At 36.9% G+C, this 25,301-nt stretch overlaps 1 protein-coding gene across 1 annotated transcript in view; it reads left to right on the forward strand.

Annotated features, from left to right (window-relative positions):
* CHSY3 (chondroitin sulfate synthase 3) overlaps nucleotides 1-12,634 on the forward strand; it is a 277,414-nt gene extending 264,780 nt beyond the window's left edge. The window contains exon 3 of the mRNA XM_060146234.1: nucleotides 10,277-12,634. Coding sequence (XP_060002217.1) covers nucleotides 10,277-11,839 — 1,563 coding nt within the window. The 3' untranslated portion in view covers nucleotides 11,840-12,634. The remainder of the gene's footprint in view (nucleotides 1-10,276) is intronic.
* The last annotated feature ends 12,667 nt before the right edge of the window (nucleotides 12,635-25,301 follow it).

Raw genomic sequence — 25,301 nt, forward strand, 5'->3', positions numbered from 1 at the left:
CCCCTAGGTTCTTCAGAACTTTTTTTTTTTTTTTTAGATTCCATATATATGTGTTAGCATACAGTATTTGTTTTCCTCTTTCTTACTAACTTCACACTGTAGGAGAGTCTGTAGATCCATCCACTTCACTACAAAAAATGCAATTTCATTTCTTTTTATGGCTGAGTAATATTCCATTGTATATATGTGCCACATCTTCTTTATCCATTCATCTGTCAATGGACACTTAGGTTGCTTCCATGTCCTGGTTACTGTAAATAGAGCTGCAATGAACATTGTGGTACATGAGTCTTTTTGAATTATGGTTTTCTCAGGGTATATGTCCAGTAGTGAGATTGCTGGGTCATATGATAGTTCTATTTTTAGATTTTTAAGGAATCTCCATACTGTTCTCCATAGTAGCTGTATCAATTTACATTCCCACCAACAGTGCAAGATGGTTCCCTTTTCTCCACACCCTCTCCAGCATTTATTGTTTGTAGATTTTTTAATGATGGCCATTCTGACTGGTGTGAGATGATATCTCATTGTAGTTTTGATTTGCATTTCTCTATTGATTAGTGATGTTGAGCATCCTTTCACGTGTTTGTTGGCAATCTGTATATCTTCTTTGGAGAAATGACTATTTAGGTCTTCTGCCCATTTTTGGATTGGGTTGTTTCTCTTTTTGACATTGAGCTGCATGAGCTGCTTGTGTATTTTGGAAATTAATCCTTTGTCAGTTGCTTCATTTGCAAATATCTTCTTCCATTCTGAGGGTTTTCTTTTCATGTTGTTTTTGGTTTCCTTTGCTGTGCAAAAGCTTTTAAGTTTCACTAGGTCCCATTTATTTTTGTTTTTATTTCCATTTCTCTGGGACATGGGTCAAAAAGGGTCTTGCTGTGATTTATATCATAGAGTGTTCTGCCTATGTTTTCCTCTAAGGGTTTTATAGTGCCTGGCCTTACATTTAGGTCTTTAACCCATTTTGAGTTTATTTTTGTGTATGGTGTTAGGGAGTGTTCTAATTTCATTCTTTTACATGTAGCTGTCCAGTTTTCCCATATGCTATGTTATCATTAATAAATCTAAAAGAAATGGAAATTTAATGTAGTAGATTAATAATAACATACAGCTGTATCTTGGCATTTATTCTTCCAGTCTCTGATTTTTATAATAATTTTTCTATAACTTCTCAGATAATTTCCTTCTCAGAGGGTGAGATTTTGGGTGGTACACTTAAAACACTGGGGTCAGTCAGGACATATTGATGTCACTTGCCATTGTGATTTTGTTAGTGTGAAATGATTTTTCCTTTCAGTATAAGGCTCTGGAGGTACCATGAAATCAATTGAAAATTCTGTAAAGGAAATGAAGCCCTGAATTATTTCAAACAAGCTAATATAATTTAAAATGTGTATTTTATACTTTTTCTTAAAGCACTTTTGCTACATTAAAAATTTAGTGTGATAAGTAGCAAAACTGACTGCTTATTCTAGTTTTAGTCATAACCTCATTACTCTCAGTCGACCCTTGGTTAAATCACTTAACACTCTTGAACTTTGGTTTCCTGAAACCCCCACAATAATTTATCTTTCTGGTAGTAAAATATTGAGGACTTTTGTTAGGAGAAGGTACCTAATGGCATGTTAGATACATTGAAGCAGTGAGTGTATGTGGCCAAATTATAACTGTTCCCAAGCATTTCCAGAAGTGAGCAAAGATGAAGCAAGCCTAGAGGGTGCTGCTCTCATCCTCTGAAAACTCCTAGCTAAAAAGAGCAATCTCAGGAGGAGACTGGCAAACCCTTTTTTTTTTTTTAAACCCTTTTTTTGACTGTTTTCTATATACCAGACATGATGTTAAGCACATGATGTTAAGTATGTGTATAAATATATATATATATGTATATATGTGTGTGTGTATATATATATATATATATATATAGTCCTATTGAGCAACATTTTAATATACATTGAGGTGGTTGGCATTTTCCCTTTTATAGATTAGGAGACTGAGATTTACACAGATTGGCTAGGAAATGGCTTAGAAATGGTGGAGCCAAGGACACTACATAGTGATCAAGGGATCAAACCAAGAAGAAGATACAACAGTTATAAATATATATGCACCCAACATAGGAGCACCTCAATACATAAGGCAATTGCTAACAACTGTAAAAGAGGAAATCGACAGTAACACAATAATAGTGGGGGACTTTAATACCTCACTTACACCAATGGACAGATCATCCACACAGAAGATGAATAAGGAAACACAAGCTTTAAATGACACAATAGAACAGATAGATTTAATTGATATTTATAGGACGTTCAATCCAAAGACAGCAGATTACACTTTCTTCTCAAGTGCACACGGAACATTCTCTAGGATAGATCACATTTTGGGTCACAAATCAAGCCTCGGTAAATTTAAGAAAATTGAAATCATATCAAGCATCTTTTCCGACCACAATGCTATGAGATTAGAAACCAATTACAGGGAAAAAAACGTAAAAAACACAAAAACATGGAGACTAAATAATACATTACTAAATAACCAAGAGATCACTGAAGAAATCAAAGAGGATATCAAAAAATACCTAGAGACAATTTACAACAAAAACACGACGATCCAAAACCTATGGGATGAAGCAAAAGCAGTTCTAAGAGGGAAGTTTATAGCAATACATGCCTACCTCAAGAAACAACAAACATCTCAAGTAAACAATCTACCCTTACAGATAAAGGAACTAGAGAAAGAAGAACAAATAAAACCCACAGTTAGTAGAAGGAAAGAAATCATAAAGATCAGAGCAGAAATAAATGAAATAGAAACAAAGAAAACAATAGCAAAGATCAATAAAACTAAAAGCTGGTTCTTTGAGAAGATAAACAAAATTGATAAACCTTTAGCCAGACTCATCAAGAAAAAGAGGGAGAGGACTCAAATCAATAAAATTAGAGATGAAAAAGGAGAAGTTACAACAGACACCGCAGAAAGATAAAGCACCCTAAGAGACTACTACAAGCAACTCTATGCCAATAAAATGGACAACCTGGAAGAAATGGACAAATTCTTAGAAAGGTATAACCTTCCAAGACTGAACCAGTAAGAAATAGAAAATATGAACAGACCAATCACAAGTTATGAAGTTGAAACTGTGATTAAAAATCTTCCAACAAACAAAAGTCCAGGACGAGATGGCTTCATAGGTGAATTCTGTCAAACATTTAGAGAAGAGCTAACACCCGTCCTTCTCAAACTCTTCCCAAAAATTGCAGAGGAAGGAACACTCCCGAACTCATTCTATGAGGCCACCGTCACCCTGATACCAAAACCAGACAGAGATACTACAATAAAAGAAAATTACAGACCAATATCACTGATGAACATAGATGCAAAAATCCTCAACAAAATACTAGCAAACAGAATCCAACAACACATTAAAAGGATCATACCCCATGATCAAGTGGGGTTTATCCCAGGGATGCAAGGATTCTTCAGTATACACAAATCAGTCAATGTGATACACCATATTAGTAAACTGAAGAAGAAAAACCATATGATCATCTCAATAGATGCAGAACAAGCTTTTGACAAAATTCAACACCGATTTGTGATAAAAACTCTCCAGAAAGTGGGCATAGAGGGAACTTACCTTAACGTAATAAAGGCCATATACAACAAACACACAGCAAACATCATTCTCAATGGTGAAAAACTGAAAGCGTTTCCTCTAAGATCAGGAACAAGACAAGGATGGCCACTCTTGCCACTATTATTCAACATAGTTTTGGAAGTCCTAGCCCCAGCAATCAGAGAAGAAAAAGAAATAAAAGGAATACAAATTGGAAAAGAAGAATTAAAACTGTCACTGTTTGCAGATGACGTGATACTATACATAGAGAATCCTAAAGATGCCACCAGAAAACTACTAGAGCTAGTCAATGAATTTGGTAAAGTTGCAGGATACAAAATTAATTCACAAAAATCTCTTGCGTTCCTATACACTAACAAGGAAAGATCAGAAAGAGAAATAAAGAAACAATCCCATTCACCATTGCAACAAAAAGAATAAAATACCTAGGAATAAACCTACCTAAGGAGGTAAAAGACCTGTAAAAGACTCAGAAAACTATAAGACACTGATGAAAGAAATCAAAGATGACACAAACAGATGGAGAGATATACCATATTCTTGGGTTGGAAGAATCAATACTGTGAAAATGACCACACTACCCAAAGCAATCTACAGATGCAACACAATCCCTATCAAATTACCAGTGGCATATTTACAGAACTAAAACAAAAAAACTTAAAATTTATATGGAGACACAGAAGACCCCGAATAGCCAAAGCAGTCTTGAGGGGAAAACACGGAGCAGGAGGAATCAGGCTCCCTGACTTCAGACTATACTACAAAGCTACAGTAGTCAAGCAATATGGTACTGGCACAAAAACAGCAATGCAGATCAATGGAACAGGATAGTAAGCCCAGAGATTAAACCCATGCACCTATGGTCAACTGATCTATGACAAAGGAGGCAAAGATATACAATGGAGAAAAGACAGCCTCTTCAATAAGTGGTGCTGGGAAAACTGGACAGCTACATGTAAAAGAATGAAATTAGAACACTCCCTAACACCATACACAAAAATAAACTCAAAATGGACTAGAGACCTAAATGTAAACCCGGACACTATAAGACGTAAGAATAAATCACATAAATCACAGCAAGATCCTTTTTGACCCCCCTTCTAGAGAAATGGAAATAAAAACAAAAATAAACACATGGGACCTAATGAAACTTAAAAGCTTTTGCAAAGCAAAGGAAGCTACAAACAAGACAAAAAGACAACTCTCAGAATGGGAGCAAATATTTGCAAACAAATCAATGGACAAAGGATTAATCTCCAAAATATATAAACAGTTCATGCAGCTCAATATTAAAAAAACAAACCCAACCAAAAATAGGCAGGAGACCTAAATAGACATTTTTCCAAAGAAGATATACAGACTGCCAACAAACACATGAAAGGATGCTTAACCTCACTAATCATTAGAGAAATGCAAATCAAAACTATGAGTTATCACCTCGCACCAGTTAGAATGGGCATCATCAGAAGATCTACAAACAACAAATGCTGGAGGGGGTGTGGAGAAAAGGAAACCTTCTTGCACTGTTGGTGGGAATGTAAATTGATACAGCCACTATGGAGAACAGTATGGAGGTTCCTCAAAAATCTAAAAATAGAACTACCATATGACCCAGCAGTCCCACTCCTGGGCATATACCCAGAGAAAACCATAATTCAAAATGACACATGTACCCCAATGTTCATTGCTGCACTATTTACAATAGCCAGGTCATGGAAGCAACCTAAATGCTCATCGACAGATGAATGGATGAAGAAGATATGGTACATATATACAATGGAATATTACTCAGGTGTAAAAAGGAATGAAGTTCAGTCATTTGCAGAGATGTGGATGGATCTAGAGACTGTCGTACAGAAGGAAGTAAGTCAGAAAGAGAAAAACAAATTTCGTATATTAACGCATATATGTGGAACCTAGAAAACTGGTACAGATGAACCAGTTTGCAGGGTAGAAATTGAGACACAGATGTACAGAACAAACGTATGGACACCAAGGGGGGAAAGTGGCGGCGCGGAGTTATGGTGGTCTGATGAATTGGCAGATTGGGATTGACATATATACACTAATATGTATAAAATAGATAACTAATAAGAACCTGCTGTTTACAAAACTAAATAAAATTCAAAATTCAAAAAAGAAATGGTGGAGCCACTACTCAAGTTCAGATCTGGCTAATTTCATTCTTCTGTCCATTCTGCATAGTTTGGTCCTCCCTATATACAGAGAGAAAATACGGATATCCTCTATGCTTCTTAATGGAAAATAAGACATAAATTCACGATGTTCTAATCATTACCTCACTACCTAGAGTATGTGTGAATGTGCTATTTTTAAGGATTGCCCCCCTCCCTGACTTTGTCTGCTTGTAATATTTCTGCAAAGGAATACAATAGAAAAATAAGCACTATATAGGCAACTTGGGTTGTAATGATGTGAGTGGTGCAAGTTAGTTAAACATTTTAATACTAAGATATTTTTTCTTCTATAACAAATGTCACCTTTATCAAGTTGTGCAATATTAATCACTTCAGTATCACTAAAGGAGCTAGGGAAATCTACAATTTAACAGTCTGCCTCTGAGCAATGTTTCCTATTTAATTTAGCATGTTCCCTTTTCTTAGTAAAACAAAGCAGGCCTCAAGAAAGAATAGTTTCAGAGAGCCAGTACTTTTTAGAGGTGGTATAATTAGTATTCTATATGCCATTAGATTTTTTTAATCTTGTTGCATACCAAAAAAAATCCATGGAAAAATTACATAAAGTAAAATATTGAAGCAAATTCAGGTTAAAAAAATAATAATACATGGCTGATTCATTTTGTTGTGCAGTGGAGGCTAACACAACATTGTAAAGTAACCATACGCCAATAAAATTTTTAAAAAAATAATACAAAACTGGAGATATAACAACCCACTTATATGGATTTAATTTAACATCAAAGTTTCAAATAAAAATTGGCTTGTGTATTTAGAAAAAAAAATACTGGATGTAACTGAACTACTGTGTTTTGAAACAAGTCCAAAATCCGTCTCAAAATATCTAGGGTTATATTCTTCAAGGTCAGATGATGTTGATTTGAAAAATCTCTGAGTATAGAATAAAAGCCAGGTGAAATACTGGAGATAAAGAATCTGCCATGGTATTGGTCTTATACCTTTTAGGTCATCTTCTCTATGAAAACTTCTCTGATATTCATATTCTCTCTCTCTCCTCACATATCTATCTACACACTTATATACATACATATAAGAAAAACCTGCCTAACTCCACATGCATGTATATGCATATTTTAAAAGGTCATTTATTAATTGTAGTATAACAAACATATCTTAAGTAACAGTTCAGTGAATGTTCACAAATTAAATGTATATGTGTAACCACAACCTAGGTCAACAAATAGAATATTACCAGCCCTCCAGAGCTCCCTGCCCACTTTCTTGATTTTTGCTCACTGTTCTTACAGCTAACAGCATACGTTAGTTTTACCTGAATTTCATATGAATAGAATCATACAAAATGTATTCTTTTGTGTATGGTTTCTTTCACTTGTTTGTGATTTATGAGATTTGTTCATGTTGTTGTGAGTAGTAGTATTTCATTTATTTTAATTGACGTGTTGTTTTCCATTATGTTTATTTATCTATTCTACTCTCGGTGTACATTAGGGTTGCTTTCGGTTTGGGGGATATTATGAATAATGTTGCTATGAAAATGTATGTATATATACATGTATATATTTTTAGATATATGTATGTATGTATGTGTATTGGGCATGCAGCTAAGAGTAGAATTACTGAGTCGCAGGGAACATATATGGTCATTTTAGTCAATACAATTTTCCACAGTGGTTGAACCAAGTTACATTCTCACCAGCTGTATATGAGAGTTCCAGATCTGCTACTTTCACAATGCATTATCAGTCATTAACCATTTTCGTAGATTAAAATCACATTGTGACTTTAAATTGCATTACCCTGATGATGAATGAACTAGAGAAGGTTTTTGTGTATGTTTATCAGGCTTTTACATATTCTCTTTTGTGAAGTGCCCATTCAAGATTCTTTTTCCATTTTTAAACTGGGTTTGTCCTTCCCTATTAATTTTTACAAGTTCATTATATATTCTGGGTATTAGTCCTTTTTGGTAAGATCTATTAAAACTATATTCTCCCACTCTGTAGTTTACCTTTTATAATCTCTTAATGGCGTTTATGAGAAATAGAGTTCTTAATTTTAATGTAGTCCAGTTTACCAATCTATTTTTATGATAAGTACCTTGTGTCCTATTTAAGAAAATTCACCTAACCAAAACACAAGCAGATATTTTCTAGTGTTAACTTTTAGGAAAAAAATTTAACCTTTCATTTTTATATCACCAGTGCATCTGGGATGGATTTTTTTATTGTGGGATGTAGGGGTCAGCTTTTACATTTTTCCATATGAATATATATTACTGAAAAGACCGCCTTTCCTCCACTCTCCACTATCATATTTGTCATAAGTCACAAATCATATGTCATGTGTAGGTTTCCTTATGGACTATTTTGGTCCTTTCTTCTATTTGTTTATCCTTGTACCAATATCATACTTCTAAATTTCTGTAACTTTTGATCTGTAGTGTATCTTTTTTTAAGATTATCTTGAATATCCTTGACTTCATCTCTACATAAATTTTAGAATCAACTTGTTAATATCAGCAGCAACATATTTTTTTTTAAAATGGTGGGGTTTGTATTGGAATTGCCTTGAATCTATATATCAATTTGGGGGTATCAAATTGGGGAGAATTGGATTCTCACAGTAAATCCTAAACAAAATATTTGCAAATATATTCCAGCGATATATAAAGAAGATGAATATCAAGATCATGTTGGGTTTATTCAAGGAATACAAAGGTTGTTTAATATTAGAAAATGAATCAATGCAATTCACCATGTTAACAGAAAAAAAAGCATCCCATAATCTTCTCAATGGATGCAGAAAAAAATATTTGATCAGCTTCAAAATTCACTCATGGTAAAAATCTTAGCAAACTAGAAATAGAAATGAACTTCCTTAATGTGTTAAAGAGCCATGTTGACATCTTGTTTCCTGATGTTGAGACTGAAACAAGAACGTATCTGCTCTACTACATTTTACTGGAGGTTCTGGCCAGCAACAAGGAATCTAACTAACTAACTCAGACTTTTTACTTAGTGGCTTCTGTAGAGTGGGAGTTCAACAAGACAGGTGGCAGCTGCCAGTCTGAAAAGTGGCAGAGTGTCACTTCTACTGTAGTTTATTAAAGTCATAACAAAAGAAAGGGACATAGCCCCCACCTCTAGATTGGTGGAGTCACCACAGATATGCCACACATTCGTACATGTTAGGAGCTGTTTATTTTTCACAATAAAACTTGAGCTCTAGGTTGGCTGAGTATAATATGAATCATTAATTTGCTTCCTTGGGGTCTTCCTGGGCTGTGCTCTATTGTTTTCATCATCGAATGTTGCTATAGAGAATGTTGTGGCAAGATTCATTCTTTTCTGACTTTACAGCCAAATTGGGTTTTGTTTGTTTATTTTGCTTTTTTTTTTTCGCTTGGCCTAATTACACATAGATATACACCTTCCTTTATTTTAAGGGAAATATGTCCCTCAGACATATTTTATGTATATATTTGTATTCCTTTACTATATATCCAGATGTATTATATACCCAAATTTTAACAAAACTTTATTTATTGTATGTATATAGATCCAAACTTTGATACAAACTTTTAAATATATATCAAATATATACATTTATATGTGTGTATGCGTATAGACATATATGCCCATACTTTTAACCTATATTTTAAACTTCTATTATTTTGCTATATTTTCTCAAATCCCTTCTTTCTATGTTTTTCACAAATCTCTTTTTATGCTTCTTATAATGTGAGTATCAGTTGTTTTATTTATCTTACTTAGCTCATTTATCTATTCCTTGAGTTCTTTTTGAGAGTGGAGGGAGGAGTATATTGTCCTTAATATTTTTATTTTGTCTATGGTTTTGGATATGTATTCTTAAGTTTGCAATATTCCTTTCCTCCTTTTAATCAATGTATTTGCAGATATCTCATGCTGCTGCTGCTGCTGGCTCTCCTCCCCCTCCTTTTCCTTCACCACCTCTCCTCCTCCATTGGTACTTATCTTGAATGGGTGTGATGGAGGTTTCTTTATTGACTGGCAGAGGAGACAGCTGGCAGTTTGAAGTGTGATCTCATTTTTGTTCCTGCCTGAGCTTTTTCTAGATTAGCAGAGAGATTTTCTGGCTTATAAGGATGTCAGGCATTTTGAGTATGATCCTTTAAATAGGCAGTGTAGATCAATATAGTTTCTGTTCCACATTACCTTACCAAGAACTTACTCTGTAAAGATGGTATATCAGGATGCTAAATAAAATGTAGGTCTCCTCTAGGGCTGATATTACCATTCCAAGAAACAGGGCATTGGTTTACTCCTCAGAGTGAGCCCCTGTTTTGGAAAATCCATGCTCTACCCACCTGTCTCACCCTCACAATGATTCATTATGGGGTTATGGATGTAGTCGATTCTTTTTTCTTTGATATTTTAAACTTATTCTAACATCTTGATTTCCTTCTCCTTTTCAGATGCAGCAGCTGTTCCATGAAAATTATGAACACAATCGGAAGGGTTATATCCAAGACCTTCACAACAGCAAAATCCATGCAGCCATAACACTTCATCCAAACAAAAGGCCTGCCTACCAATACAGGCTTCATAATTACATGCTTAGCCGCAAAATTTCTGAACTTCGCTACCGCACCATCCAGCTCCACCGGGAGAGCGCTCTGATGAGCAAGCTCAGTAACAGCGAAGTGAGCAAAGAGGACCAGCAGCTGGGAGTGATGCCTTCTTTCAATCACTTCCAGCCTCGGGAGAGAGATGAAGTGATAGAATGGGAGTTCCTGACAGGGAAGCTCCTCTACTCAGCATCTGAGAACCAGCCTCCCCGACAGAGCATCAGCAGCATCCTGAGAACAGCACTGGATGACACCGTCCTACAGGTGATGGAGATGATCAATGAGAATGCCAAGAGTAGAGGACGGCTCATTGACTTCAAGGAAATTCAGTATGGCTACCGCAGGGTTGATCCCCTGCATGGGGTGGAGTACATCTTGGATTTACTCCTCTTATACAAAAGACACAAGGGGAGGAAACTGACTGTGCCAGTAAGACGTCACGCCTATCTTCAGCAGTTGTTCAGCAAGCCTTTCTTCAGAGAAACTGAAGAGCTAGATGTCGACAGTCTTGTAGAGAGTATTAACAGTGACACTCAGTCATTCTCCTTTATATCTAATTCTTTAAAGATATTATCTTCTTTTCAAGGTGCCAAAGAAATGGGAGGGCCCAATGAAAAGAAAATACATGTTCTTGTCCCTCTCATTGGAAGGTATGACATTTTCTTGAGATTCATGGAGAACTTTGAAAACACTTGTCTTATCCCAAAGCAGAATGTAAAGCTGGTCATCATCCTTTTCAGTAGGGATTCTGGCCAAGATTCCAGCAAGCATATTGAGCTGATACAAGAATATCAAAACAAGTACCCTAAAGCAGAAATGACCCTGATCCCTATGAAGGGAGAGTTTTCCAGAGGTCTTGGTCTTGAAATGGGATCTTCCCAGTTTGACAATGATACTTTGCTGCTATTTTGTGATGTTGACTTGATCTTCAGAGGAGACTTTCTCCAACGATGTAGAGACAATACAATTCAGGGACAACAGGTGTACTATCCCATCATCTTTAGCCAGTATGACCCAAAGGTAACCAATGGGGGAAGTCCTCCCACTGATAATGACTTTGTCTTCTCAAAGAAGACTGGATTTTGGAGAGACTATGGATATGGAATTACCTGTATTTATAAAAGTGATCTTCTGGGTGCAGGTGGATTTGATACCTCAATACAAGGCTGGGGACTGGAAGATGTAGATCTCTACAATAAAGTTATTCAGTCTGGCTTAAGGCCCTTCAGAAGTCAAGAAGTAGGAGTGGTGCATATTTTCCATCCAGTTCATTGTGACCCTAACTTGGACCCTAAGCAGTATAAGATGTGCTTAGGATCCAAGGCAAGTACTTTTGCCTCAACCGTGCAACTGGCTGAACTGTGGTTGGAAAAACATTTGGGTGTCAGGTACAATCGAACTCTCTCCTGACAGTCCAGGCAACACATATTGCCTTTTTAAAGGGGAGTTTACCTCATTGTTGGTTGTTGTTATTTTTATTTTATTATTGTTATTTTTATTATTATAATTATTATTGTTATAATTTTATTTTGTTGTCCTGGTCTTAAACTACTCTTGGTTGTCTTCCAAAGGGTGTTTGTTGACCTCAAACAAGAAGAGTCTGCGGTTCACTGATATTTCAGATTTCTACTGAAGTCAATAGGTATATTACTTTTATATATCTTTGAGATTGAGATTGAGTTAAATCGTGGCAATCAAATGACTTTTGAAGCTCATTCATCATGAGAGACAGCTTAGAAGAATGTTCTCTTGGGGCTTAAAGATGCAATATTGACTTTTCTTCCGTTTGTCAAATTCAATGTGATACGAATATTTACTGGTGAAAGGTACCACAAAAGTGCTTTATGCTTCCTATGGGGAAGGGACTCTGTAACATAAACTTGAGTTTTGTAATTTATACAAGGACTTAAATATATAGACAGTAATTTTCTTCATCTTTAGAATTTTTAAAGGAAATGAACACTTATGATTGTATGTTTATTTTTTAAAAAAAAGTTTTAAAAATTGAGGAGTTTGTTCCACAAGCAACCGGTACTGGCTACCCTGGTCTTATGACAGTTATCTGCTCCTCACAACTGTCTGCTATAAATGCGAATGAATTTTATTTTCTCAAGGAAATATGATTTAATTAAATATTCATGTACATTTTAGAAGCTTTATGAAACAATGTCCTTCATTTGCTGGCAAGAAGATAAAATATGACAGAACCTGGTTATTTATAATAAAACACAGGTATAACAATATTCTTTTTCAAAAACACTGAAAAACTTGTGTTGTTTCCTTTTAGTCAGTCACATTTGATGTATTTCTTAATGGTCATACTCACCGAAACATGCTTGCTACACAGGCTGGAAAAGTTAATATGGAATTATGGGCATGATATTTGTATCAGTATGCTTTAAGTCCTAGCCTTCATTAAGTGATTAAAATGAGCAGTTTTTAAGTCAGTAATTTACAATCCAGGGGAAGTATTCCTCTTCGATCTCATTAGCTTTGTGATCAAACTGAACCAAGAACAGGTCAGAAATGGCTTTTGATATGGATTGGTAGACGGCTCAAAGATACAAAAATAAATGCAGAAATTATAAAATTAATTTTACAAAAATAATACTGTAATTTATAAAACACCTAGGAAAATGTCATTTAATTTCATATATCATTCTTTCTCAAAACTGAATCAGTGGTGCCCAGTTTGTAGAAAAATATAATCTCATTCGAGAAATGTAAGAAAAAATGAAAATCTGTACAAGAAGCTCTTAGGAAGGCATATTTTTAAAATTTCATTTTGTAAATAGGTAATATATTTGCATAGTTCCAAAATCAAAGAAAAATTTTAAATGTCTACAGCTATCAGTCTCACTCTCTATTCACTCAGATCTGCCCTCAGCTGCACATGACCACCATTTTAGGTGTATGTATGTTTGTGTGCATGCTTGGCTAAAGTTTCATAAGCAGAAAAGACACATATTTATTTTTTCACTCTTTATACACAAAGTGCAGCACTTTGTACATACTGTTCTACACTTTGATTTTCTTTTTTCACACAAGAACACTAAAATTTGCATCAAAATTGATTTGAAAGCAATTGTAAATTGTTACCATTATTTGGAACTGATTGCCAAGAGGCCATATAGCCTTTGCCTTAGTAATGGGGTTTCTTACATGGTAACACTCTCTTTTAGTGAAGACATTTTAGGGGCTTCAGAAAAAATAACGTTGCTTAATATTGTGACGTCTTAATAACGTAAGGTTCATTAGAAAGGAATTCGTGGCACTTTCATATGTTAAAAATCTTGACAGGACCAACATTTCAGAGTTGATCTCTGCTCCAATGTTGTCTCTGGCCTTTACAAACCCCTTCTTATAGCTATTTTCCTACATTATGTTCTTAGCTCTTTTATTTTCCTTACAGTAAATATATTAATATTCAGTAAAGATAGTCATTTGGGAAGATCTATTACTAGATAATAATTATTAATGATTTTATTAATGTAGAAAAGAAATCAGGGTCTGTTCTTTTCTTTAACTTAGATAACTGAAATAGCAGAGAGTTTTCCTGAGGAATAAATGCAAAGGCCTCGTTTAAAACCCCCCAAGTGTTAGAGAGTCATGAGGCACCTGCCCAGGGATGAAGTGGCATTCTCCGTTATACTGATGAAATTTTGCTGATGAAACAACGGAATGCAGAGATCTCATTTGAACTTAATTACACACATGCACGCTATACTGAAATTAATACAAGTACACTTAAATTCTATTTTACAATTTTGCATTAAGCTTTCCTATGATTATTTTCAGGTACTGCAATATTTCTTGACTGAAAATTTATCGAAATGATACTAGTAAAATTAAGAGTGTTTTTCTGTCCATGTAGTGTTGCTTAAGGTTGAAGGGCAACACAGTGTGAACGCAACCTGAAGCACAGTATGTGTACGTTTTTGGCTTCACCTTATTTGGACAGCTACAGATGTTCTATTTAAATACCACCTCAACAGCAATTTCATTAACCTTCAACATCATCTTACTGATCATCTTCTGTTCACTCAACACAACACTGTATGTTTTACTTATATTATCCTTTTAAATGTAATCCTCTCAATAGCTCTCAGAATACTGATTCTCTTTTCTTCATTCAACAGATATGGAAACTGAGGCCATGAGTGATTAACTTGTCCTGAGTTCACACAGTTGGCTTGCTGTAGAGTTAAAATTTATGCTAATTGCTGTCTGAATTGAAAGCACCTGTCTTTCTACCCTAACCCATGGCTTCTCAGTTGTTGGGGGCATATAGGGGACAACGGGGGAGCAAAGGTCCAGCTGACCTCACGGCCATGTTTGATCGGCCATTCAGCTTGCTTTGCTCTTTGCTCGTTCTGGACAGAGATAAGTTTGCTGATCTTTTGCTCAGTTAGAGCCTTTTTAGGCTTTTTATCTCAGTCTTCCCCCACTTTGCCAGCTCCCTTGGAGTAGCACTCCCTTGGGGAAGGGTTTTTTTCTATCTAATTGTTCACAAGTCATTGGACCTCAGCTAGCAGGAAAAAATGCTCAGAATTCCTGATGTCAGCAGTAGCCCTTCTACATGGGCTCAGCCAACTGAGTGCAAAAGCTGTCCACAATGAACACCACCACATAATTGCTTGACTATTTGTCACTTTACCCTAACAGACTTAGCATGACACAGCTGAGATATTTCTGAATCTTAAGAGTTGAGCCCTTTGTGGGATGGGAACTACTGGAATGAAATAGCCCAGTATGTGGACTGATAGTCCAACCAAGAGAGTAAATGCTCACTGGAAAGGTAAGTTATAACATCCCTTTGTTTTCAGTATAAGAAAACTGAAACCCATCTCTGGTCAGCAGCCCCATAGCTGGGCCACTCTGGTTTTACATTCGGATTAGCCCTGGGCAATTCCTTCTTCCAGGAGGAGGGCCCGGAAGATGAGGCCCCTTTCTAACATTTGGATTGCCCAGATGAGAGGCGGTAGTGCTGCCAGGCCTGTTGAGCCCTCACCTAGGACTGCCTTGTCCTGGAGGGTGTAGCCTAAAGTAGACTTGTACCTAGAAAGAGACTTGGTGGCTCCCCTCTTTTCCTCTCTTCACCCAAAAGAAAATATGTTTAATCAGGTAAGATATATCAAGATGAGTCTCAAATAGCCAGTAAAGTATCAATATTTGTGGCTTCTTCTTGGGCACGATGATGAGATTTGCATGGGGGAATGAGGGCATCAACACACTTTACATTTTGTGGCCATCTACATTTCCTTCCCTACCTCCTGATGCTTTCTGAGTCATTACATCTGTGGTCCTGCAAGTCACAGGAACTTAGTGTGCCTTACCAAAGGGATACCTCTAAGAGTGGACTGCAAGTAATCCGGGAAATTGGCCACTTAAACTCTCATTTGTGCTTAAATATTGATGGCATATCTCTTCGGAAGTAGTCTGTGATTATGGCTACTGCAGGGCATAGTAGGGTCCGGAAGGATAACAAAGGGATCTGTTATCAGTTCTTAGTGCTGCTGACTTGCCTACCTTCCCCATCTGCACTTTTATTAGCACCCTAATCACTGTCAAGCGTACAGTACAGGTAGTCTACCTGTGCTGAGACCAGAAGCCTCCTAGGTCTGGAGGAGGAGTAGCAACAGCAGAGGCAGGACAGAGTCCCAGAATATGCCAGTGGGCTCTGCCTCTGCGCCCCACAGCCTTGCTCAGGCACCAGCCACACTGCCAGGGTTGACTCGACAGGTGGTTGGATGAGGAGACATCGGCAGTAATTCATCCCCCCAGGTGGCGATACAGTCACATCTGCAGCAGGCAGCAAACCAGCTGGTGTTGGCACAAAGATGCCAGGATATTCTAGTATTGCCTGCAATTTGACATCCAATTGTCTGTTTCCCTGTTTCTTTCTCTTGTCAGAAGCTGCCAACATCTGTGCTATATTTGGAATTCTTCTCCATGCAGGATTTTATTTCAATCGAATTCAACCCTTGTTGATTAGTCCATAGGTTGGTGTAAAAGCTGAGACTGCTGAGTTTTGATTATCCCTCATGCACACTGGTATGCATTCTTGCTATGCTGTCACCACCCAACCTCAGTCTTTATAGAATCAGTTCTGAAGGAATTGGTAAGTATAAAATTTAGAAGGATAAACTTTTATTTAAGTTGGATCTACTGTAAAAAGAAAGATTTCAACAGGAAAAGAAAGAAGCTTTTTTTTTTTTTTTCTGGAATACTTGCCCTTAATCTGTAATGTTAACCGATTAGGAAATGTTTACTGAGACCTTGCTTGGGAACAATACTCTTAAGTAAAAACTCTAAGACTGTGAAAATATGCATTACCTGAAAGCAAACCTCTCACTACTATCAGGCCTCCTTCTGCGGGGCTGTTCTCCATCTCATTCTCAGTTCTTCCCCAACTCCTATCCCCTAAATTCCCACAAACATCACACTTTCTCATTCTATCCAAGTAGGGAGAAGTATGTATATATGCCAAACAGAATCTAAGATCTGTAGGTGATTTTCAAATACAGACATATGAATCTGCCTTGATTCTTGTGTCTTGATTCTGGCGTCAAGTGTTCAACTTGACACGAGTCAAAAGTAACTCAGTCCAAAAGTTCATATAAAAATGAAAATAAATAGCATAACTTTAGGATTAATAACTTTCTGTATCTAATCTATTAAATATTCTGTCACCACTATCAGCCACAAGTTCATTAATGTTTTCCTCCAATACCCACCAAAGTGGCTCCAATACCTATTTCTAAAAGGAAAACCTTTCATAGGTGATACATAAAATTTTAATTAAAAGCATAATACTAAAAAAATGGCGGGGAGAGGGGAGGCAGTGCATTGGGTACCTTTGCATTATTCTTTGTCACCTGCCTCCTAGTTTTCATGCCATTCTAACATGCTGATGACCTACTTTTCCTTTTAATAGTTTCCTTCCTCTTTTCTGCTAGTGGCTTCTTCCCTGTCTCCCACACTTTAAGAACTACTTGATACAAGCTATATATTGTTTATACTACAAGTTTCTAGTGTTGCTTTTGAGAAGTTACTACTGTATAAATCATGAGTTTGAAGGCTGAAGTGAACATAAGTTTTTCAACTCTTTTTCAGTAGCAACCCTGGTCTATTTAGTGCAGGAATGATTTCTCCTCCTCGTTAGTCAACTGGAATCCCAAGGGCATGGATCTTATGCTGCCTCTTGAGTATTTAGACTAGAAACTGAAGGGAGAGAAGTTTGAAACTCTTTGACCCCCTCCAAGTGCTTCCAGCTTCTCAATTAATCTGTTCAACATTAAATTCAGGTTTGTACTTTAATGGGCAAAGCATTGCATCAAAATATTTATTGAATTAATTATTTAGTCATGTAAAGGAAAGGAGATTTCATGAATAAAACTTAATGTGCATTTTTAGAAATCCCTTTGTTTTTGCATACATTTTATAATATATTTTCTGGTAAGACATTATTATATGGAGGTTAAGAATATCAAATAATTATATTATTGATACAGTTATCACACTATGTTTTCCCAATATCAGTAATGCTTATGTTTTCATATTCTACCTAAGACAGGCAGAATTCTTTGAAAAAGGCTCAGAGCTCAGAAGGGGCTCAGAAGGAAAAGGAACCATTATCGTTCTCAATCATTCGTCTTTTCTGTTACACCTGCCCCTCAGCCAACGTGCAGTTTACTTAAGGAAATTTCCCTCTGTCTCCGCGTCTCCCCTTTGTCACTTCATACAGGAAGCCATTTTAATAAGGAAGGGGAAAAGGCAACGTGATTTTTTTGTTATTTGACTTATTATAACAGTAAAACAGCTACCGTTCATTAAGTGCTTCCTTACTTTGCACTGTTATTCGGGAAACAGCATCTCCTTTGAGCTTCATCAACTCTAAAGTAGGTATCACATCTTCATTTTACAGGTGAGCAAAATAAATTTCCCTCCCTCTTTCCTTCCATAGTTCTTTCACTTAACAAACATACACTGATGCCTTATTTGAGACAATATACCAAAATAACATCTCATTTTGTTCAAATTGCTGCCTTGATAGCATCAGTCTCCACCAAATGACTGGGTTGGCCATAATACTAAAATTCATGTTTTCAAAACATCTTAAAGGAAAGAATTAGTATAATATGAAAAAGGGATTCACAGGTAGTGGGACACATATCTAAAAGAAAGACTTTAAAACTGTACAGAATGCATAGTTTTTGGAATGAAATCACATACTTTTAAATATGCTTTTAAAAAGCATAATTCACTGTTCTTACTTCTTAAATAAATGTATCAAACATACTAGTTTTTGCTTCTAAGATGCATGCTTCATTGTTTCTACTCAACTAGCTCCTAGATATTCATTTAATTTTATTATTATTATTTCATGAAATAACTTTTGACTGAATCAAATGGGAAAATGTCAGTCATTTATGAAATGATAAACATTCTGGGAGAATTCAAAACAGAACATTTTTCGTTAAGAAATTCCTGTTGTGAGTTAGTTGCAGGTATAATTTCTCTGGGCATTCTCAGAAAAGAAATTTGAGTTTAAATTTCTTTACAAAAAATTAGCTGCAAGGAAATTGAAAGCCTTTTAGAGAAGTGTGCATGGAAATTAGTCTCTCCTGTGCATTTGTGTATATTTTTGTATTTTCTTTATTCTTTGACCTTTTTGATACTAGCACTTTTTTCTTTAGATGGGAACTTGTTTCTAAATCAGGAACTCTAACCTGCAGCTCATTATTTCTCCTGTTCTCGGTGGCAGTCTCTCTCTCACATGGGCAGAACAGCTGAATTCATTTCTCATTCTAATTGATTTCTTCAGTATCTTCAGAAACTGTAATATTATATAGCACATTTAAAAATTCTTTCAATGGATATTGACTAAAATGTTTTATTAAACATTAGGTACTTTTTTTTTTTCTGTAGTACGCGGGCCTCTCACTGTTGTGGCCTCTCCCGTTGCGGAGCACAGGCTCCGGACAAGCAGGCTCAGCGGCCATGGCTCACGGGCCCAGCCGCTCCGCGGCACGTGGGATCTTCCCGGACCGGGGCACGAACCCGTGTCCCCTGCATCGGCAGGCGGACCCTCAACCATGTGCCACCAGGGAAGCCCTAAGCATTAGGTACTTTTTGAAAAAATATATTTTATCTCAAAATTGATCAAAGATGCATAATACTAACCTCTTTTTGCTTTCCATTGAAGCCAAATGCAGTTTTTTTTTTTAAATAGTTTAAAAAACTGTAATTACTTTAGAAATCACCAGATTCATTTTTGGGTTTTTTTTCTTTGTTTTTGTTTTTACTGAAGTATAGTTGATTTACAGTGTTGTATGAGTTTCTGGTGTACAGCAAAGTGATTCAGTTATATGTGTGTGAAAAGAAAAATTATATATATATATATATTTTCAGATTCTTTTCCATTATAGATTGTTACAAGATACTGAGTATATAGTTCCCTGTGCTGTATAGTAGGACCTTGTTATTTATCTATTTTATATAAAGCAGTGTGTATCTGTTAATCCCAAGCTCCTAATTTATCCCTTCCCCAACCTCTTTCCCCTTTGTTTTAGAAATCTGTGAGTCTGTTTCTGTTTGCAAATAAATTCATTTGTATCATTTGTTTTTAGATTCCACGTAAGTGATATCATAGATTCATTTTTGTTTTAAGAGAATACCTAAGGATAGTTTCTATTTCCATAAGAATCTACACTGACTTTAGAAGACCCGAGTTGTTCAAATTAACATGTTATCCAACTCCAAAAACAAGCAGGAATTTGATTATGTAGAGTTTCATTGTTACTTCTTTTCTTAAAACTCTGTAAAGTTTTCCAAATCTACTTAGAATAAAACCTAAACTCCTTACCCTGGCACGTGCCACCTGCCCAGTGTGATCTGCCCCTGCCTCTCCCCCGCCCCCTTCTCCCCTCGCTCACACCCGGCTTCATCCTGCTGCCCTTACTCTGGCCTCCACTTGGGCTGTGAAGCATGCCAAGCTTGCTCCCACCTTTAGGCCTCTGTCCCACTTGTTCTCTGAACTTGGAAAGCTGGTCCTGGAGATCTTCTCCTGGCTGGCTCCTTTTTGTAATTCAGGTCCCACCACAAAGGTCACTCGGTGAGAGAGGCTTTTCTAACCACCCAATCTGAAACAGCTAGCTCCGCCACCCCCTCCAAATTATGTTCCTTGACCTGTTTATTACCAGCAGATAATTATCATCCCTCTGATAGAGCAGCTCATATACCTTTATCTGGCATACTCTGTTCACAATAAATCTGGTATTTTCATTGTTTACTTTTTCATATACCATGTATGTCTCCTTCCTCTCTAAAATAATCCACTCCATGAGAACAGGGACAATAGCTGTCTTGCTGGGTGCTGGGCCCTCAGGCTCTGAAAAAGGAAGGAGCTGGATTCATGTACTGGCTCCGGGGTCTCAGTGCCAGAAGCATGAACTCGACCTAGGGCATCACTTCTATCCCCTGCTCAGGCTCAGCTCTGTTCTCCCTCTCTCCTTTTTTGCCTTCTCTACCCACTCCCCTCTTTAATCTCTCTTCTTCCTTAATCCACCCTTTTCACTTATTTTAGTTTTGTGGATTTCTAGCTTTGGTATTTTCAGTGTCATGCATCATTTTACTTCTTTTAGTCCTTTTACCCTTCTGCCCATTCATCAGCAAGTTTTCCATCTTTTAGTATAACCTGAATATTTGTTAAATACTAAGCACTGCAGGGAAAAAATAACCCCCTCCTTACAATGATAACAAAACACACAAAAACCAAACCCTAAATTAAAAGTGTCCTTCAGGGTATCAGCAAGGACACTATTGCTCATTTATTTCTTCTTCCTACTCTGCACAATTGTGGCAGGGGTTCCCTTGTTTTCTTCCAGAATGTGAAAATAAACCTTGTCTCTGGGTGTCATTGTACTATCACCTAATCCATGCTCTCTCAAATCTCTCCAGTGTTTGAAGTTTCAGATCAAAGATTGTGACTTAAGAGGGTCTACACTTTGGTGGAATCTGAGTAGCTCTGGGGTATATCAGTGACCCTTGTGGCCTCAGGGCTCTACCTTATTGAGGGGTTTTGAGCAGATTTTGAGATTTATTCATCTGTATTAGCAAACTGTACAGGGCACAGAATTCCAATTGGCTCCCAATACAGAGATAACAGCTGCTGCTAAGTTCACAAGGGCATATTGGTTGGCCTCATATTGTTATCTTTGCAATATCCAAAGACTTCTTAGAAGCAAAATTTAGGGGGACAAGTTTGTCTGGTAGGCACAGGTTTTGGAGTTAATGAAGATAGATGATGACTTTAAGCCATATTGCCATCAAGCTCTGAGGGCCTGAAAGCCAGAGGAGCCTTTTCTAGCAGGAAGGTAGATACATTAGTTTCATCATTACATTGAATCTACCAGATTTGGGGTAGGTCTCTAGTCACATACCAACTGTCTTAGGACGAAATACTTCTATGATTTACCTCCATTAAGGTGTACTGATTACTAGCGAATACAAGGCACTGTGCCAAGATTGTAAACATGGCAAAACCTGCACCCGATCCCCAACGATCTAACCCATTTCACGTAGGAGAAATAATTCTCCACTTTCCTGGTGACCATTTCTGCCCTTGCACTGAAATTCTGGTGATGCACAGAATCTGGGGTCTAGCTAAATTTTTTATGCAATTCCATTTTTAAAAAGTAAATGCTTGTTTTTAATCTTTAGTAATATTTCCAACACTAGTGTGGCCTGTATTAAAATATTTTATTTTTCAGGGATTATAGAGAAAAAATAGGATAGAAACTTGATTAAGTGGACTCAGGGATTCCCAAAACCTAAACAACATAGCTCTCACCACAAAGATGGGAGATTTTACCCCATAGACCCCAGGCCTGTTAAATTTTTATAGCTATACATTTGCTTTGTCCTGACAGCAGACATGAGAATAGAGAACACACTGATTATTTACTTAAAGAACATCTTGCATTGATTTCCCATATGCCAACCTGCTACAAGGCAAGGCAGTAAAAGCCAGATGTACCTGGTGCATACAGAGTGGGGGTCAGTATCACAGGAGAGGAACTCCAAAATTGTGAATCTCAGAGCTTTCATAGGATGCCTGGTATAGTTGCCCATCCCCTCCTCAGGAGCAGGAGAGAACTTATCTTTCTCTGAACAAATACTCTCTGAGGAAAGGAGGGCGAGGACTCTAGAACCATTACCCTTGTAATCTAAATGAATGATGCCGGGGGAGATAAATCTGTAAATCTCTGAGGCATCTGACCTGAACTTCCAAAGTGTGCTTGCCAATTACGTACTTTTAACCCAGGTTGCTAGCACTCTTGGCTCGGTAAGCTCTGACGGTGAGGAGATAGGAAAATACTCGTGGAACATTGACCCCTGGGACTCCAGTGTACTCCCTCTGCAGATCACCTCTTAGTGATTTGACAGTATATGACATCCTTGGCAGTGTCTGGAGCATGAAACTGGTTTCCTATCAACATTGGGGATTAACCATACTCTCTCTTAGTCTCTGTTTCAAAATGTTTTATTTTCCTTTAATCTCTGGTTATCAGGGTGACTGGGCTTCTCTTTTTCTCACAATTCTCTTACTTGCCAATAACTCATGAAATTAGGTTTTTGAAGGCCTACTTTTATATTGATTCAGAAAACTAAAAGAAGCAACATAATGCTTTTTTAAAAGGGCTAAAAATCAAGTATGACTCAGTGCTTTTGCCTAGAAAACTCTTAGAAATTTGCTCCTGAAAAAAATAATGCTCACTTGTATATAATGGGTACGGCTTCTTTCTTGCTTCACTTTAGAATCCTCAACCATTCATTAGAATTTTATTGTTTAAGCAGAAATGTGACATTTTATATGTTAAATGGCCTTTTATATGTTAAAAGCCCAACAATAACAAAACTACTTCATCCCAAGTGAAAATTTAGTATTAAGGCTCCCAAATGAAAGTTTAGTATTAAAGGCTTATTTTCAATTGGAATGGAATTTAAGCATTAGAATTTTATCTAACTTACCCCTCAAATGAAAGGTTTTCTCCTGACAGAGATTAATGCATCTGCTAATGACAGAAGCATTTGTCATTTTTATGAACTTGACATCCTCTTCGCTCATCAATTCCCAACCAGGTCAAAAAGGCACAACCTGTGCTGCAGAAATTTTTAGGTAGTTAGAAATGCCATCACTTTATCATTGTTTGGAGAAAAATTAAGGAAGGGGGTAAGGAATATCAATTTTTTGTTATTACTATTATTTCCATAATCAAAAGGTATGTTTTAGTTGAACATTCTTTGAGTGACGTATTACATGCAAATTGGATAACTTTTCTTGCCTTTATAATTTAATAATTGTTTTATTATTTATCCAGATGCTCTATTGAAGCTGAAGTAGAAAGCAAGGTTGATTTTACAAATACATCTTAAGAAGCTTTCAGTAGATTCCCAATTATTCTGGTTAACTACTGCTACATAACCAACTACTCCCAAAATTTGGTGGCTTAAAGCAAACAATTTTTATTCTTTATGTTTGTGTGGGCCAGGAATACAGGAAGGGCTCAGCTGGTTTCCATGGCATCTGCTGGGGTGGCTGGGGCTGGAGGATCCACTTCCAAGATGGCGTCTTCACTCACATGTCTAGAGCTGTGGTGCTCTTGGTTCTCTCTCTTTTTTTTCTTTTTTTTTTTTTTGCGGTATGCGGGCCTCTCACTGTTGTGACCTCTCCCGTTGCGGAACACAGGCTCTGGACGCGCAGGCTCAGCAGCCATGGCTCACGGGCCGAGCTGCTCCGCGGCTTGTGGGGTCTTCCGGGACCGGGGCACGAACCGGTGTCCTTTGCATCGGCAGGCGGACTCTCAACCACTGCGCCACCAGGAAAGCCCATCTCTCTCCTTCTTATCTCTTTTTCTCAATGCATGATGTGTCATCCTCCAGAACCCTCTTCTTGTGGCTAGGGCTTCTCAAAGCATGATTGCCCCAGGGTAGTTGAGCTTCTTACAATGCAGCTAAGAGCTCCAACAACAAGAGTTCTAAGAGCCCAAGGCAGAGTCTGGAGGCTTGTTATAACCTAGCTTCAGAAGTCTGCCACATTCTATTCATCAAGCAAGTCATAAAGGAGGGGGAATTCCACTTTGCCTCTCAATGGGAATAATTACAAAGAATTTGTGAGCTTTTAAAATCTATCACACATTCAATATGCTTAGAAAATTGCTTCCTTTCTTTCTCTCCTGAAAACTGGGAATTAAAACTAGGGAAAGAAACACTGACTCTCTTCAAAGCTTGAAACTTCGATCTCAATATTAGACAAAGTGAAACAAACAAAGTGATGTACTTAACATAAAGAAAAGGACCAAGAGTTGAACTGCTATTATTTTTTCCTCAAGAAGAAGGCAGGTGTATGCATGGAAAGTAGATTTAAAAGGCACTTCACAGAACACTTTATATAAAGTCACCTATCAGTCTCTCACAGAGACAAAGCATTTCTAGGAGGTTGGAAAAGCCATGATATGAGGACGTGTCAATCAAGGATTTTGATTAGACCCAAGTGTTAAATTGACACAGGAAACTGAAATCTCAAAAGAGTATGTTTAATTGGTTGCTTTACCTCTCCAGTGATTTTCAAATGCTCTAAAGAACTTAGCACTTTCACACAGGCAAACCTAGCATTTTTGTTTACCACTAGTTCATTAAATAACGTAAAAAATAAAAAGAAAATCTTTTTATATAAGAGAATGATAGATTTAATACATATTTTAAATTTTCCTATAACCAAACAAGATGATTGGTACTCCAACAGACAATATAGACATGTTTTTTAAAATAAATCTAGCAATTTTTCTCCTTGTCATTGTTTCCTTGT

This window comes from Lagenorhynchus albirostris, chromosome 3, assembly GCF_949774975.1.
Source record: "Lagenorhynchus albirostris chromosome 3, mLagAlb1.1, whole genome shotgun sequence".
NCBI lineage: Eukaryota > Metazoa > Chordata > Mammalia > Artiodactyla > Delphinidae > Lagenorhynchus > Lagenorhynchus albirostris.